The sequence below is a fragment of the Melozone crissalis genome, unplaced genomic scaffold (genome assembly GCF_028551555.1).
Source record: "Melozone crissalis strain CALT ecotype California unplaced genomic scaffold, PUWL_Pcris_2 ptg000062l_1, whole genome shotgun sequence".
NCBI classification, from domain to species: domain Eukaryota; kingdom Metazoa; phylum Chordata; class Aves; order Passeriformes; family Passerellidae; genus Melozone; species Melozone crissalis.
The window spans coordinates 5491320-5505430 of NW_026535840.1; the positions used below are offsets into that span (position 1 = coordinate 5491320).

The 14111-nt window shown below is 41.9% G+C and overlaps 1 protein-coding gene across 1 annotated transcript in view; it reads right to left on the minus strand.

Moving 5' to 3' along the window:
* Positions 1–14111, minus strand: part of PCDH15 (protocadherin related 15) — a 644997-nt gene that overhangs the window by 19076 nt on the left and 611810 nt on the right. Inside the window, exons 32-34 of the mRNA XM_054288317.1 lie at positions 10635–10811; positions 4712–4930; positions 733–843 (exon numbers count right to left, since the gene is read on the minus strand). Of these exons, the coding sequence (XP_054144292.1) occupies positions 733–843; positions 4712–4930; positions 10635–10811 (507 nt within the window). The remainder of the gene's footprint in view (positions 1–732; positions 844–4711; positions 4931–10634; positions 10812–14111) is intronic.

Genomic DNA, 14111 nt, shown 5'->3' on the forward strand with positions numbered 1-14111 from the left:
TGAGAGTTAAATTGTTATTGGAGTCCATCAACTTCAGGTTTACAGAGGCATGAAAAGAGAGGCAGCCTTGCAAGATTATTATTTTATGAGCATGTAAGAGGTAAAAGATGAGTTTATTGAGCTACCAGGGCTTTCTCTGCTTTGATAGTTCCTTTAATTTCAATATTTAAACAGGTTTAAATTTAGAACAAAAACCCCCAACAAACCGAACATATCTTTACTACAGGAAATGAAGACTTTGGGGCAGCAATTTTCAGGGAATTATCATTTCAGATGAGTGCAATGGATAAGAATGAATTTTATTGAATGTGTTTAGTCAACAGCTTTGGAAAACGTGGAGTGCTGGCCTGGATGTGCCAAGGAATCCAATCCTGGCAGCAGTGACCTCCTGCAGGATCTTGCTCTTGGGAAAACCATCTGGTGAGACCTTTTTGCCCACTTAAAGTCTATTAAAGGTTTCCCACGCATTACAAGAAGATTAAATTTGTTTTTCCCTCCATCCAGAGCCAGACTATTTCTTTTCTGGACGTTGGAGAACCCCAGGCAGCTGGGGAATGAAGGAAACCCTTTGCACAGAGAGTGCATGAAGCAATTTTATAGAACCCCAGAATAGCTTGGATTGGCAGGGACCTTAAAACCCATCCCATTCCATGAGCAGGGACACCTCCCACTATCCCAGGTGGCCCAGGGCAGTGATCTTCTGGATCTGGGTGGATCTCAAGGAATACTCACATGGTGCTGTCTCCAAGCTCCTCATAGAGGTTGTTGGCGGCGGCTCCGGATGGTTTTCCTGCTGGCAGAGCCATCTGCATCCTCGCAGTCTTGGCACACTCAGCCTGTCTCCTTTGGAGAGCCATGGGGGGAGGGAGAAACACTCATCAGGAACACCCCAAAACACGACCCAAAGAAAGCCAGAATGGGAGGTTTTCTTTGTTTTTGGCTAATAAACATCCCCTGGATTTTGTCTTCATCAAAGTAACAACATGATTATCTTCTCCTGGATTTATTAGCTCCTGGTTGGTCTGTTTTGGTGGAATCCCAGAGCTTCCCAGATCTCAGAATGGTTTGGGGTGGGAATGACCTTAAAGTCCATCCAGTTCCACCCCCTTCCACCATCCCAGGCTGCTCCAAGCCCCAAAGTCCAGCGTGGCCTTGGGCACTGCCAGGGATCCAGGGGCAGCCACAGCTGCTCTGGGCACCCTGTGCCAGGGCCTGCCCACCCTGCCAGGGAACAATTCCTAATTCCCAATATCCCATCTAAATCTATTTCTTTCAGTTTGATGCCACTCCCCCTTGTCCACTCACAACTCGTTTTTTCTTAATGGAGTTGGCTGGAAATTTCTGTTCTACAAATGGTTTGTCCCAAAAAAACCCCCTTTTTAAATTAATTTTTTTAATTTATTTTTTTTCCATGGGGTAAAATCACAGTGGAAAAAAATTCTGTTCCCTGTCTAGAAAACAAAGCTCCTTGTGTGGGGAGCGCCACCAGGGTGCTGTGCCTGATATACCCCAATGACACCGAGGAGCCATTAAAATAAATCACTTTTAAACTCATCACACCAGGAGTTCAGGAGCAAATTGAGTATAGGAATTTTAAAACCCCCTTATATTTAAGAAATGTTGAGAACAAAATTTGTCAGTATTCCTGTGCAAGCTGGAAGAAGCAAAGCTGGAAATACTTACTCTTTGAATCTGTTTGGTTGCAAAAAAAAGAGATAAAAAGGAAGGTCAAATAAATTCTCTCCCAACAACTGCCCATTACAGTGACTCTAACAGGAGTAATAAACTACAGGCTACTTAATTATTCCACACATCAAATTTCAGAATTAATGACTTGTTTAAAGAATCAGAACTTCCAGAGCTGAACAGCATTTGGCTGCTATTTTTGATCCTCTGGAAACAATTCTGTAGTCAGCAGAAATAAAAGTTACAGCAGGGAATGAAAACAAGACATGAAAACATGAATATTTCTCCTGTTTTTTCTTAAGCAGGCACATTTTTAGACTTGTTTCTTTATATTGAATTATTTTTATATAACAATATAAATAATATAATCATTATTTTATTTATATTTTCTTATTTTAGCATATTTCAAAAATGTATAAAAATACTTTTAATAATGAAGGAGCATCATTTTTTGTTATTATTTAGAAGATGCCATTCTTTTGTGACTATTAAATAATAAATAATGTATAAGTACCTTACAGGTTTGTGCTGGATACTGGATTTCAAAGGATTCATTTTTAGATTTATTACTAAAGAAATACTTTAGGAAAAATACCAAGATTCCTTTGGAAAAAGAGTGAAAAAGGCTGGAATGCAAAAACAAACCACGAGGCTTGGGATTTTAATTTAACTCTAAAATTCCTTTCATTTTCTTTGGCACTCTCCATAAAAATACAATTTATTTGCAATGGGCTGCTATAAATCCAAATCCAAGTCAGATCTCTAGATTGGAAAAATGGGATTTTTGGATGAAATGAATTTAAGCAGATTCCTGAGAGCTCCTAAAAGAGATTGATGATGTTTAGATAATCTAACAGATGCCAAGGAAAAATGAGGCTGCTTCATTTCTTTAAGGAATCTGCAATTCAGATAATAGCCACCAATGAATTGCAAGATGAACTGGCTCATGGAAGCAATTTTTCCACAGAATTCTGGAGAGGAAGAGCAGTTTGGGAATGACCTGCCATCCCAATGGTGCAGAAGTTGGTCAATCTCTTCCAAACTTCTTTAAAAGTCTTTTTCTCTTCACCCAAAATGGGGAAAAGGGGATGTGAATATAATCACTAATTTAAAAATAAATCAGTGAATAAATGTATTTATAAATGTATGAAATGGAATATGATGTATAGGTAAATTTATGAATATATTTTTAATTAGAGAATAAATCTATGAAAATATATATAAATTAAAAAATTAATAGATATAGAGCCTTTAAGTCCAAATGCAGAAATCTTAAATATGAGTAGACCTGAAAATTTTAGCTGAATGAACTTGTTGCAGATGTTGATTTGAATTAATTTATCAGCCAATTACTGAAATCTCTTCAGTGTATAACGGGCAAGAGGAAGTATCAAAAAGTATCTCCGATGTTGCCCTACAATGGCAGAAAACCAACTCTCCAGGAAACATTAGCAATTAAGAAGCTTGGGAAAAAATATTTTGGGATTTAAGCAAAAACACTGGAATCCTCTAATTTGATTTTTGATTAATTTCTTGAAAAGCACCTTTTTCCTTTTTTTTTAATTTTTATTTTTGGTATGGAATTCAGCTCTGAATCTTCACTTCTATGTCCAACACCTGGGTTTTGAGCCAGTGTTTTGGCTCAAAAATCCTGAGTTAGGAAACCCATGATGCCCTTCCCATGTTCATCACACCAAGCATTGAGCAACCCTTGTGGTGAGAAGGGGACTAAACCCAGAAATTACTTTATATAGTAGAAATCTAGATAATACATACAAAATATTATAGAAATGGGCAATAATAAATAGAAATCATCTAGAAAAGATGAGGAATTGTTGAAGTGGCTCCATTATGAACTGCAGCACCTCTGCTACAACATTGCAAGCCCTGGGTGTCACCATCATATTTTCTGAAAAACCCTCTTTGCCCAGCATTCTTCTCCTAGGAAGCTAAGAGGCCTCAGAGAAAAAGGAAAACAATACTATCTCATTTGCTTCTCCTGTGTATTGCTGCTTTGGAATGTGGTTTGGAGATTGTTTTGACTTAATGACCAATCACAGTCAGGCTGTGTCAGCACTCAGGAAGGAGCCATGAGTTTTGCATTCGCATCTTGTTAAACTTCCTGTAAGTATCCTTTCTCTATTCTTTAGTATAGTTTAGTATAGTTTAAGTATAGTTTAAGTATAGTTTTAGGATAGTTTAAAGTTTGACAAGAAAGTCTCACAGATATCTATGCTTGGCAGAAAGATTTTTGAATGTAGAGTCTGATGAAGGAATAGAGATAGAAGCAAGTTTTGATACAGAAGAAAAGAATTGCTGAGCCAGTCTTACTGGATAACCAAAAAGGCAAAAGGTGTGTTAGTTAGAAGGAGTTTTTATGACTTAGAGCAAAAGATAAACCCACCTCAAACAAGATGTTTTTACCAAACAAGAAGATAAGCACAGGCAAACAAGCCTGCTAATGTTGCAAGTAGAAAAAAGGTCTCAGAATTTTCCACTGCAAGAAAACTGAATAACAACTTCTGACTTAAACTGTAATGTAATGACTTTTAGTGATTGGAGAACAGTAACATGAATATGGTAATTATAGTAGTTATGATAGGCTAGAGATAATAGTTAAGGTATAGATTTGTTCTACTGTATTAAGATGCTCAGCAAAGAAAAGTATATAATGCATTGTAACCAAAAGAAAAGTATATAATGCATTGTGAGTCTCCACAACTAAGGGTCTCCAGGCCTGCCTGCAGCTGGAGCTGACAGGTGTAGGCACAGGCTCTGTCACCCACAACCCTGGACTGCTGTAACCTCTTGGATGGTATAAACTGCATTTTGGAGAGCTGCCTGGAGTCTACATCCCTAATTTTGGCTCTTACAGTTTAGTATAGTATTCTTTAATATAATAGAATAACATAAAATAATAAATTAGCCTTCTAAGAACATGGATTCAGATTCATAATTTCCTTCCTGCCACGAAGAACCCTCAAATACCCCACTGGGAGAGGAGGAGGAGGAGGAGGGTACTCACTGGCGGTAGCTGACCATGACGATGAGGATGGCTGGCATGCAGCACAGGAAGATGATGACAGCCAGGGCCAGAAGTGCCCCCTCCGTGAAGCCCACGGCCTGCGCCTGCTTCTTCACGTTGGCCACCACGTCCGGCGTGCGGATCTCCAGGATTCGCCCGCCCTGGCCCAGGTAGGGCTGGAACTCCTTGTTGATATCCAGCAGTTTGCCATCCAGGAACCTTCAAGGGCACAAAAACACCCCACTGTTAGGGCCAAGGTCATGAAGAGAGTTTTAATTAGGGCAGGTTAATAGCCCAATAAAGCACATATGTCATCTCTGTGGGCTTTGGAATAGTGGCAATTCCCTGTAATCCCAATTCCAATGTACTTAAGACCAGGACACAGTTTAGACACTGAAAAGGAGGGCTAAGATGAGCTTATCCTGGTTTCCAGGGGCACAAAGTTCTTGCTGGCATCACAAAGGCCTTGCTTTGTGCTTTTCCTTCTCTGCTTTGATCCTGAGGCTCAACCAACCCTTCCTGGACCGTCACTGTCATATTTTGTGAAAAATCCCTTTGTCAGGATTTCTTCTCCTGGGAAGCTGAGAAGACTCAGAAAAGAATTAAAACAATAATTATCTGATTGCTTCTCCTTCTCCCTGTTTGGCTGCTTTGGAATGTGATCTGAATATTGTTTACCAACAGGTGAATGTTTGATTGGTTTCATGTGAATTGGTTTTAATTAATGACCAATCACCATCAGCTGTGACAGACTCTGAGGAGTCAGTCATGAGTTTTCATTATCATTCTTGTTAAACTTTCTGTCTGTATCCTTTCTCTTTCTTTAGTACAGTTTTAGTATAGCATTTTTAATATAATGTAATATCATAATACAATAAATCAGCCTTCTGAGAACATGGAGTCAGATTCTCATCTCTCACCTCGTCCTGGGGACCCTCACAAACACCACACTAGACACATCCCTAAGGACCACTCTGTCCAAAATATCACGAAGGCAGTGGTGGAGTCACCATCCCTGGAAATGTTCAAAGAGCCTGTGGATGTGGCACTTGGGGAAGTGGTGGCCTTGGCAGTGCTGAGGATGTTGAATTTGATGACCTCAGATGTCTTTTCCTCCCTTAATGATTCCATGGTCGCTGTTACCCTAAAATCAGGCAATTTTTAGAGGATTTGCTGAGCTCCTTAGGGAAATTCTTTGGCTGGCTGGACAAAAAATACATTGTCCAAGGCTTCAACTTCTGAAGGAAAATAAAAATTCTTGGATCACTCCAGAAGTGAGGATTCAGTGTCTCACAAGCTGTCCAGCTCCTAAGACCAAAGTAGGAGATGTGTTAGGATGGAGGATCCTAAAAGGTGGGAGCTATAGCAGAATTCCAGATCCTTACACAGAGGTTCTCCTGGAGAAAGGCGAGGGGGGGAAAACCTCCAGAAAATGTCAAATGAAAAACAACAAAAAACTTCCATAGGTATTTTTGTGTATAAACTCTGAATGTCCAAAGAAAGCCTGAGATAACTTTGATTTCCTTACTCTGATTACTGATAGAAATTCCACTCCTCAAAGACCTTTTCTTTAAGGGCAGTAATTTCTTAAAATTGACTTCTCCTCAGATTAAATCCCAGATAAATCCTCGTATTATTTCTTGTCCCTGTTTTTTATTTTGGAATTTTGGGGAGAATCCACTCTGCTCTGGGTGTGTAATGGATCTCATCACAGGCAGAACAGGTCATCCTGAATGATGAATTTGGGTTGGTTTCGTGATACTGAGGGAAAAGGGGCTGCTCACCCCCACCCTCACAAAGGTGTCTGGAAGAATAATTCCCATTCCTGATGTTCCACAAACCATTTCTGTGATACTTGAGAAAAAAAATCCCTTTTCCGACCTAAATGACGGCATAAAGTGGATAGAAACATTCTCTTGCTGCTCACTAGATGTCACTGGTGCATGTCCCACGTCCTTGGAGCTGGCAAAAGCCTTCCCAGCAGGACACATGAAATCCCTGGATGATTTTAAGCATCTCTCCCTTGAAATTCTGCTGGCATTTTCCCGACAGAACCTTTTTAACAGGTCCGTAACTCAGCCGTGAGCGTTTACTCCGTGATGGAACCTGACACGTTGTGCAGGAGCTTCACACAGTTCTCTTTTTAACAGGGGACATTTTCCACTTAATTTATGCAGGAGGAATTTGCTGCATTCAACTGGTTTTTATGCTCCAATAAATCAAAGCCTCTTCCCTTTATAAGATAGGAAAGGAGGCTGAATGTTTCAGTCTGGGAAATTATCTGAGTGCCTTCGGAGTCTTTTAGGGTTTGTGGCAGAGGGAGGACATAGTGAAGTACAGAGCCATTTTTGGGCTGTAATCAAACAGATTTGGAGCAAAAATCAGAGGAGGAATGGCTGAGGGAGCTGGAAAGGGGCTGAGCCTGGGGTGAAGGAGGCTCAGGGGGGACAGCTTGGACAGCAGCAGCAATTTCTGCATGGAAAGGGTGCTCAGGCCTTGGCAGGGGCTGCCCAGGGAGCTTTGCAGTGCCCAGCCCTGCAGATCTTCCATAAATGTGTGAATGTGAGGACATGGTTTAATGGTGGGCTTGGAGATGCTGGGTTGAGTGTTGGAGATAATGAGCTCAGAGGTTCTTCCCAACCTGAATGACTCTCTCCCTGATTAATAAAAATTTCAGGTAATCAATCATAACAATCTGAAGGAAAAATACAGATCTCTCATTGTGCTTTACAAAGTTTTACAAAGTACAGGACAGGGAAAATTCTGCATATCTTGAGAGACATATGAGTTTTACCCCCTGCTACTGGCTGCTACATCCACGACTTCTAAATCTTGCCTTTGTTTTCCAGGCAAACATTTCCCTGGAATTATTGTGGGATTAATACTATGCATTACAGGGGCCTCATGCTTTGGTTCAGTGGGGTTTGCTTCTCATGGTGCCAACTGTGACTGTTCAGCTGCTGAGTCCATCCCCTTGTCCCAGCTCTGGCTGCTCTGGGTTTGGATCCCTGACTCCTGCCTGCATCCCTGCAGCTCTCCCCCTGCTGTTCCACTTCATCCTCAATTCCCCTCGCATCCGACCTTCACAAATAATTGTTTTCAAACAGTGACAGGTTCACAAGAAATTCTCTTAAATCAGAGCCTCCACTCTGCTTTAGAAGCAGGAGCACAGCAGGTGTTCCCAAAAAAGCCCATTCTGGAAAAGCCACAGGAATCTTCCAATATACAATCACTTGGTGAGCTGTATAAAAATCCAAGCTGGCAGAATCACTAATTCTGTGCTCTTGGTCCTGGATACATAATGGAATTGTTGAACACTTGGAAAATCACCTGTGGGAATTTATCTTCCTTATTGGTAATTAAATGTTTAGGTAAGACATTTTATTTTTAATTAAATAGGATTTTTTTTTTAATTTAAGTTTTAGTAAAACAGGATGTTCTTGTTCTGTTTCTTTTGGACTTATTCACATTTCTCCCATCATATCCAGTTTGTGAAATGATCCTTGCTCCCCCTGATCCCTTTTCTGTCAGATCCAGAGCAGACTCTTGGCCTGGCAGAAGGGTGGTTGGGACTCTTGGGTTTCCAGTGAGGGGACAACCATTGCTAAAGTGTCCTCTGACCATGGCAGGAAGAACCCTGAGCCATCCCTCTGAAATCAAACTCCAGGAGAGATCTTTATCTTTTTAGGATGCTAAAATCTTCGTGGATTTGGGTACATCCGAAATCTCCTGAGTTTCTCCCACTTTTCCATGAAAACTTGGGAACTCCAGCTGCAAAACTCTCCTTACTCCAGTGAGCTGACAGCCACTCACTTCTACCCTAAAGTCAGGGAAGCATTCCCTGGGATTTTGCTGATTTAAATATTTAAAAGCTTTTGAAGAGAAGAAAAAAAAGCCCTTAAAAAGATGAGTGTGCAGGCACAGGGAGCATTTTAATGAAGTTGTTTCTCAGATGAGTCCCCTTTCCCTTCCTGTTGGAAAATCTGATTTTTAACCCATATTAACTCTATTCTGTTTTGGCTACTTCACTGGACATCTGAACATCCCTAAAAAGACATTCCAATATTTTCAAAGGGTGCCAAAATGAAAAGGGACAATTTTTTTCTGACCATGAAGAGAGTCTGCAAAGGGAAAAGTTTATTTTTCCTGAAATTCAAAGAGCCAACTGCCTCCCTGTTCAGATAAAAGCTGATTTTCATATTCTGATAGTAGTCAATTTACTGAGAGTTTTCCAAAGGGAGGAGGAAAAGGGTGCCAGAATCTTGAATAAAACTGGGAAAAGATCACAATGACACCATTCTGGGAATGACCAATACTGGACAAGTGACCACAAACACCCAGAGCATCACTGAGGTCTGAAAAGACCCAATGACCATGGGGATACCTAAAAACAAATTCAGGGAGAAGGAAGGAGGTTCTGTTGTCAACCCGTGAAAGATATTATTGCTATTAATTATATTTAATATAATTTTAAAATATAAAATATTATTTTTATATTCCTACTTCAGGAAAATGATGCTGGAAGATTAGAGTGAGTTCAGAGAAAACTTCAAGTGATTAAAAGAATTAAAACATAGCCCAGAGCAGAACTTATAAAGAATAAAAATACAGAGGATGATGTGAAGAGGAGCCTAGACCTTGCTGAGACCTAGAAATTAAAAGCAACAATGGATGCTTTAATTTAGCAATGGATGCTTTAATTTAGCACCCAAAGTTATAATAAAACTGATCCTGGAAAAATTGAAAAAAAAAAAAAGACAAAAGGCCTAATTTTTGACAGGGAACTAACCTGCAGTAACAACCCCCAAGTTGTAGTTGATTGCACTGTCTGGTGCAATTGCTTTGCTGACAGATATGTTCCAAGCAGAATTAATTTGGGGAATTAATTTCTGTTCCAAGCAGAATTAGTTTGGTTCCCAAACTTGCTCAGACTGATTCCCGTGATCTTTCCCAGCCTACAAAATCTGAATATCTGCAGAACTCTCCTATGCTGCCGTTCACCTACACTCCACCAGCAGCTCAGGAGAAGCAGCCTTTTCCAACCTCATTTCCCTGCTCTCGTTTGCAGCCTTTTCCTGCCAGGCTGCTGAGGACATGCTCAGTGCAGGAAGAGCCTGGTGGGGTTCTCACCGAGAGAAAAATCAACATCAAGGTGGAGCATATGTGAAAAAAAAAAAAGCAAAGCAAACCAAAAAAGGTTTTTTTTTTTTTCTTTAGAAGAATAACCTGATTTGCATTTTGAAGAGCCTGATCTCCTGGGTGGAGTTGTGCACTTGCCCATGTTCCAGTCTTTGTTTTACATGAGGTGCAAGCCATCCCTTCCCTTCCCTTCCCTTCCCTTCCCTTCCCTTCCCTTCCCTTCCCTTCCCTTCCCTTCCCTTCCCTAGAAAAGAAAAATAAAAGAAGATGAAAGAAAATAAGATGAAAGAAAATAAGATGAAAGAAAATAAGATGAAAGAGAAAAGAAAAGAAAAGAAAAGAAAAGAAAAGAAAAGAAAAGAAAAGAAAAGAAAAGAAAAGAAAAGAAAAGAATGGACTCAAGCTCCAAACAGAAACTGTGGGAAGCCTGAAGGTCAACTCTGCAGCACCAAAGCCTGAAGACCACACAGGACTTTGTGCATGTAGGAAGGAAATTCCTTACAGGAATTTCAGTTGGAAGCTCCTCCACAGGGTGGACAAAACCCATTACAAGCTGTCATGGTGACAATGTCATGGTGACAATGTCTGAATCATGTGGATTGGGACAATCTAGCCCAAGGCACTGGACTGAAGTAGGAAGTGGCAAATTCCCAAGGGGATATTCATGCAGCAGCTGTTTCAATGGATTTTTCTGCTCCTATTATGCTGAACCAGTTTCTAACAAACTAACAGCTTCCCAAACAATCCATGGAAACAGAGGGAGATCAACAAAACCAACACTCACTTAAAGAGTTCGTTCCTCATGATGGCTCTGTTGGTCTGTGGGTCGATGGCGTAGACCATGAGGTCAGACTTGGTGTAATCCTCCTCAGAATATCCATCCCCAAACCTCCGGGCTCCGATGGATTCCACCACGACCGTCGCCCCCGGGATCTGGTCTTGCACGTAGCGTTCCAAAATCCTAGAGGGAAGAGGGAGCTGGAAAGCTGCAGTGATGGATTTGGGCCGCTCACCACTGACCCCAGCCCAAATGAGGTACTGATAGGAAAAACCCATAGGGTGAGAAGGATTTTGACCTTCAGAGCACTTTTGAAAAGGAATTGCTGCTCCACATAACCTCTGAAGTGCTGAACTCCTGAGAAAAGCTCAGCAGTGCTTGGAGAGGTCTCCAGAAATTGTGTCCTTAAGTCCAGCTCTTTGTATTTATGACCCCAGTTGAGTTTTAAATGGCTCATGGGAATCACCACCTATATTTCACACAAAATCCCCCTGTCAGACTTTTATTAGGTTATATGATTCCAGCACTTCCATCCCAGCCTTCCACAGGGTGCATTCCATAAATTTTCACCCAGAGAAACAACCACTTGAGCGATTTTTGGTGGGATATTTCATCCAGGCCTCCAATATCACACAACATTTCTGAGGGGGCTGCAATACCTGCTCCAAAAGGCTCCAGGTTTTACAGGCAGGAGGAAATTGGAATATTGGGCTGACATTTTTACCACAGGAAATAAAATCAAATAAACTGCAGCAGGATTCCACAAGCAAGGAAAAAAAAGGCTGATAGAATTTAGAGGTAACAACAATATCAACAAAAAAACCAGCAACAACCAGACTTGCTAATGGTTGATGAGATTTCCAACGTGGGATCAAGAAAGGTTCACTCAAAGCTGACAGAGAATTTTATAAACAAAGGCATGAATGCAAATATAATCAACTCTGCATAAAAAAAGGAGGGAGAAATAAACCAGAGCATTTGGAAGCATAAAAATTCCATCTAAACTTATAAGAAAATATAGAATTTCCTGGGGCAATTAATGTGATCAGAAAATCAAAAAGCAATAGCTGAGCTGGGAGGCAAAAGCAAGGGAACTACAGGGAATGTGTTGTTGATCCATCAAGGATGCAGCAGGGTGTGGAGAAAGACACATCTCCCACAAAAAAATGACTTTAAGGTACCACTTGTTCAACACAAAACCTTCTGCAGGTGTTGAGGTTCCATTTTTACTGTTGTGTTTTTTCTTCTGACACAAGATTTCCTGATTTTTTAAGACTCCTCATTCACATTTACCCAAGGAAAATCTCTTCTCTTTGTGTGGAAATTTAGTGGGCCCTCAAAACCTGTTGTAAGCTTTTAAGCTTTTTTATAAGATCTTGAAAAATTCAAGTATGTCAGAGGCAGGTCATACCTGAGGAGTGAATATATGGAATTACTGCAGAGAAAATAGGGATACAGATTGGTTGACACAGTGCTTGTGGAGCGGTGTCCTCTGAACAAGCTCTCTTGTTGTTTGCAGATATGGAAAACTCTGCTTATCTCTGCTTCTGGCATGTTCTGCACTGGCAGCCAAGGTGAGCACCTGTCACAGACACCTCAGCAACAATAATTCCCCCAGGGAAAACCTGCCAGGACCAATCTGGGTTATGGAGATTACTATAAAACCCTACCAAACATGATGGGAGCGTAAGTGGCTAAAAAGAAACCACAACCATTCTCAGAAGGGTGTCGGGCACAAGGTGTCAGGCAGAACAAATGTATAAAGGACTTGCCTCCATAATTAGCATTTAATCATCTTCTCTTGCTGCAGGAGGAGATGAATTTCATGGAATCACAGAATGCCAGAATCCCCCCTGTGCCCTGTGCCCACCTTGTCCCCAGCCCAGAGCACTGAGTGCCACCTCCAGCCCTTCCTGGGACACCTGCAGGGCTGGGCACTGCAAAGCTCCCTGGGCAGCCCCTGCCAAGGCCTGAGCACCCTTTCCATGCAGAAATTGCTGCTGCTGTCCCAGCTGAGCCTCCCCTGGCCCAGCCTGAGGCCTTTTCCCCTTGTCCTGTCCCTGTTTCCTTGTATAGAACTCTTATTACACCCAAGACAGAAATGCTCCATCAGGGTTGGAAAGTTATAATGTGAGGTCACTTCTGCCAGAATCAGTAACAAGATTCCCTTTCCTCACTAATTCCTGGCATCCTGCTGGAATTCATTGCCTTTGAGAATATCTTTGTCTAAAACATTAAATCTGAAGACCAAACAGAATATTTGGGAAAGGGATGGAGTGACAGGAGGCAGGGAATGGCTTCCCAGTGCCAGAGGGCAGGGCTGGATGGGATATTGGGAATTAGGAATTGTTCCCTGGCAGGGTGGGCAGGCCCTGGCACAGGGTGCCCAGAGCAGCTGTGGCTGCCCCTGGATCCCTGGCAGTGCCCAAGGCCAGGCTGGACTTTGGGGCTTGGAGCAGCCTGGGACAGTGGGAGGTGTCCTTGCCCATGGGATGGGGTGGCCCTGGATGGACTTTAAGGTCCCTTCCCATCCAAACCAGTCTGGAATTCTGTGATATCACTTCCTAAGAAATGTGTACATTGCAGCCATTGGCTGTGCTGACATTGCAGGAAACCCCACAAAGTCCAGCAGAATGGCAGCAGTGTTCAATTTGAAACACACAAATTGCACATTGAGGTTAAAACAGAGAATAAAATCACACTGAAGACTGAAAAGCTGCAGCTAAAGAATTCACTTAAAAATAGGGCAGTTCCCTCTAGAGCTGTTTGAAAAATCTTTCAGCTGAACTTTTGATGCTGAAAAAACACTGTAGTGTTTTAGAACTCCTCTGGAAATGGCCACTTGCTTGCAGTGCTACTCACAGAAGACAATTTTTTTAGATTCCTGCTTTCAAGTAACAGCAGCATCCACAGCTCAGCTGTACTGATCAGCAGAATTCAATTTAAAATTATTCTTCCACTTGTTAATCCCATGAGGGTTATCCCCATCGTCCCAAGTGGCGTGTAAGGGGTGGAAGCAGGAGCAGAACAGGCAAAGAGCCTTTCCAACTGCTCCAAGTCCACAGGAGCTGCTCAGCAGTGAGGGAAATGCCTCCCAATGCATCCCCAAGAGCACAGCTCTCCCAATCCCTGCAGTGACACTGGACAAGAGGAGTTGCTCTGTCATCGAGGGATCCTGAAGCCCAAAGGTCCCTGAAAATCCTGAGGTGATTTTTTTTTCATCTTTAGATGCAAAATAAATGGAAAGGCAAAATAATACAGGGGTGTTGATCTGCTGAGCTGTCCCTTGGATGGAGAATTCTGCCACATGAAGTCTCACAATGGTTTGGACTGGAAAGGACCTTAAATCCCATCCATTGTCATCCCATGCCATGGGCAGGGACACCTTCCACTCAGGTGTCCCAGGATGCTCCAAGCCCTGAAGTCCAACCTGGCCTTGGACACTGCCAGGGATCCAGGGGCAGCCACAGGTGCTCTGGGCAC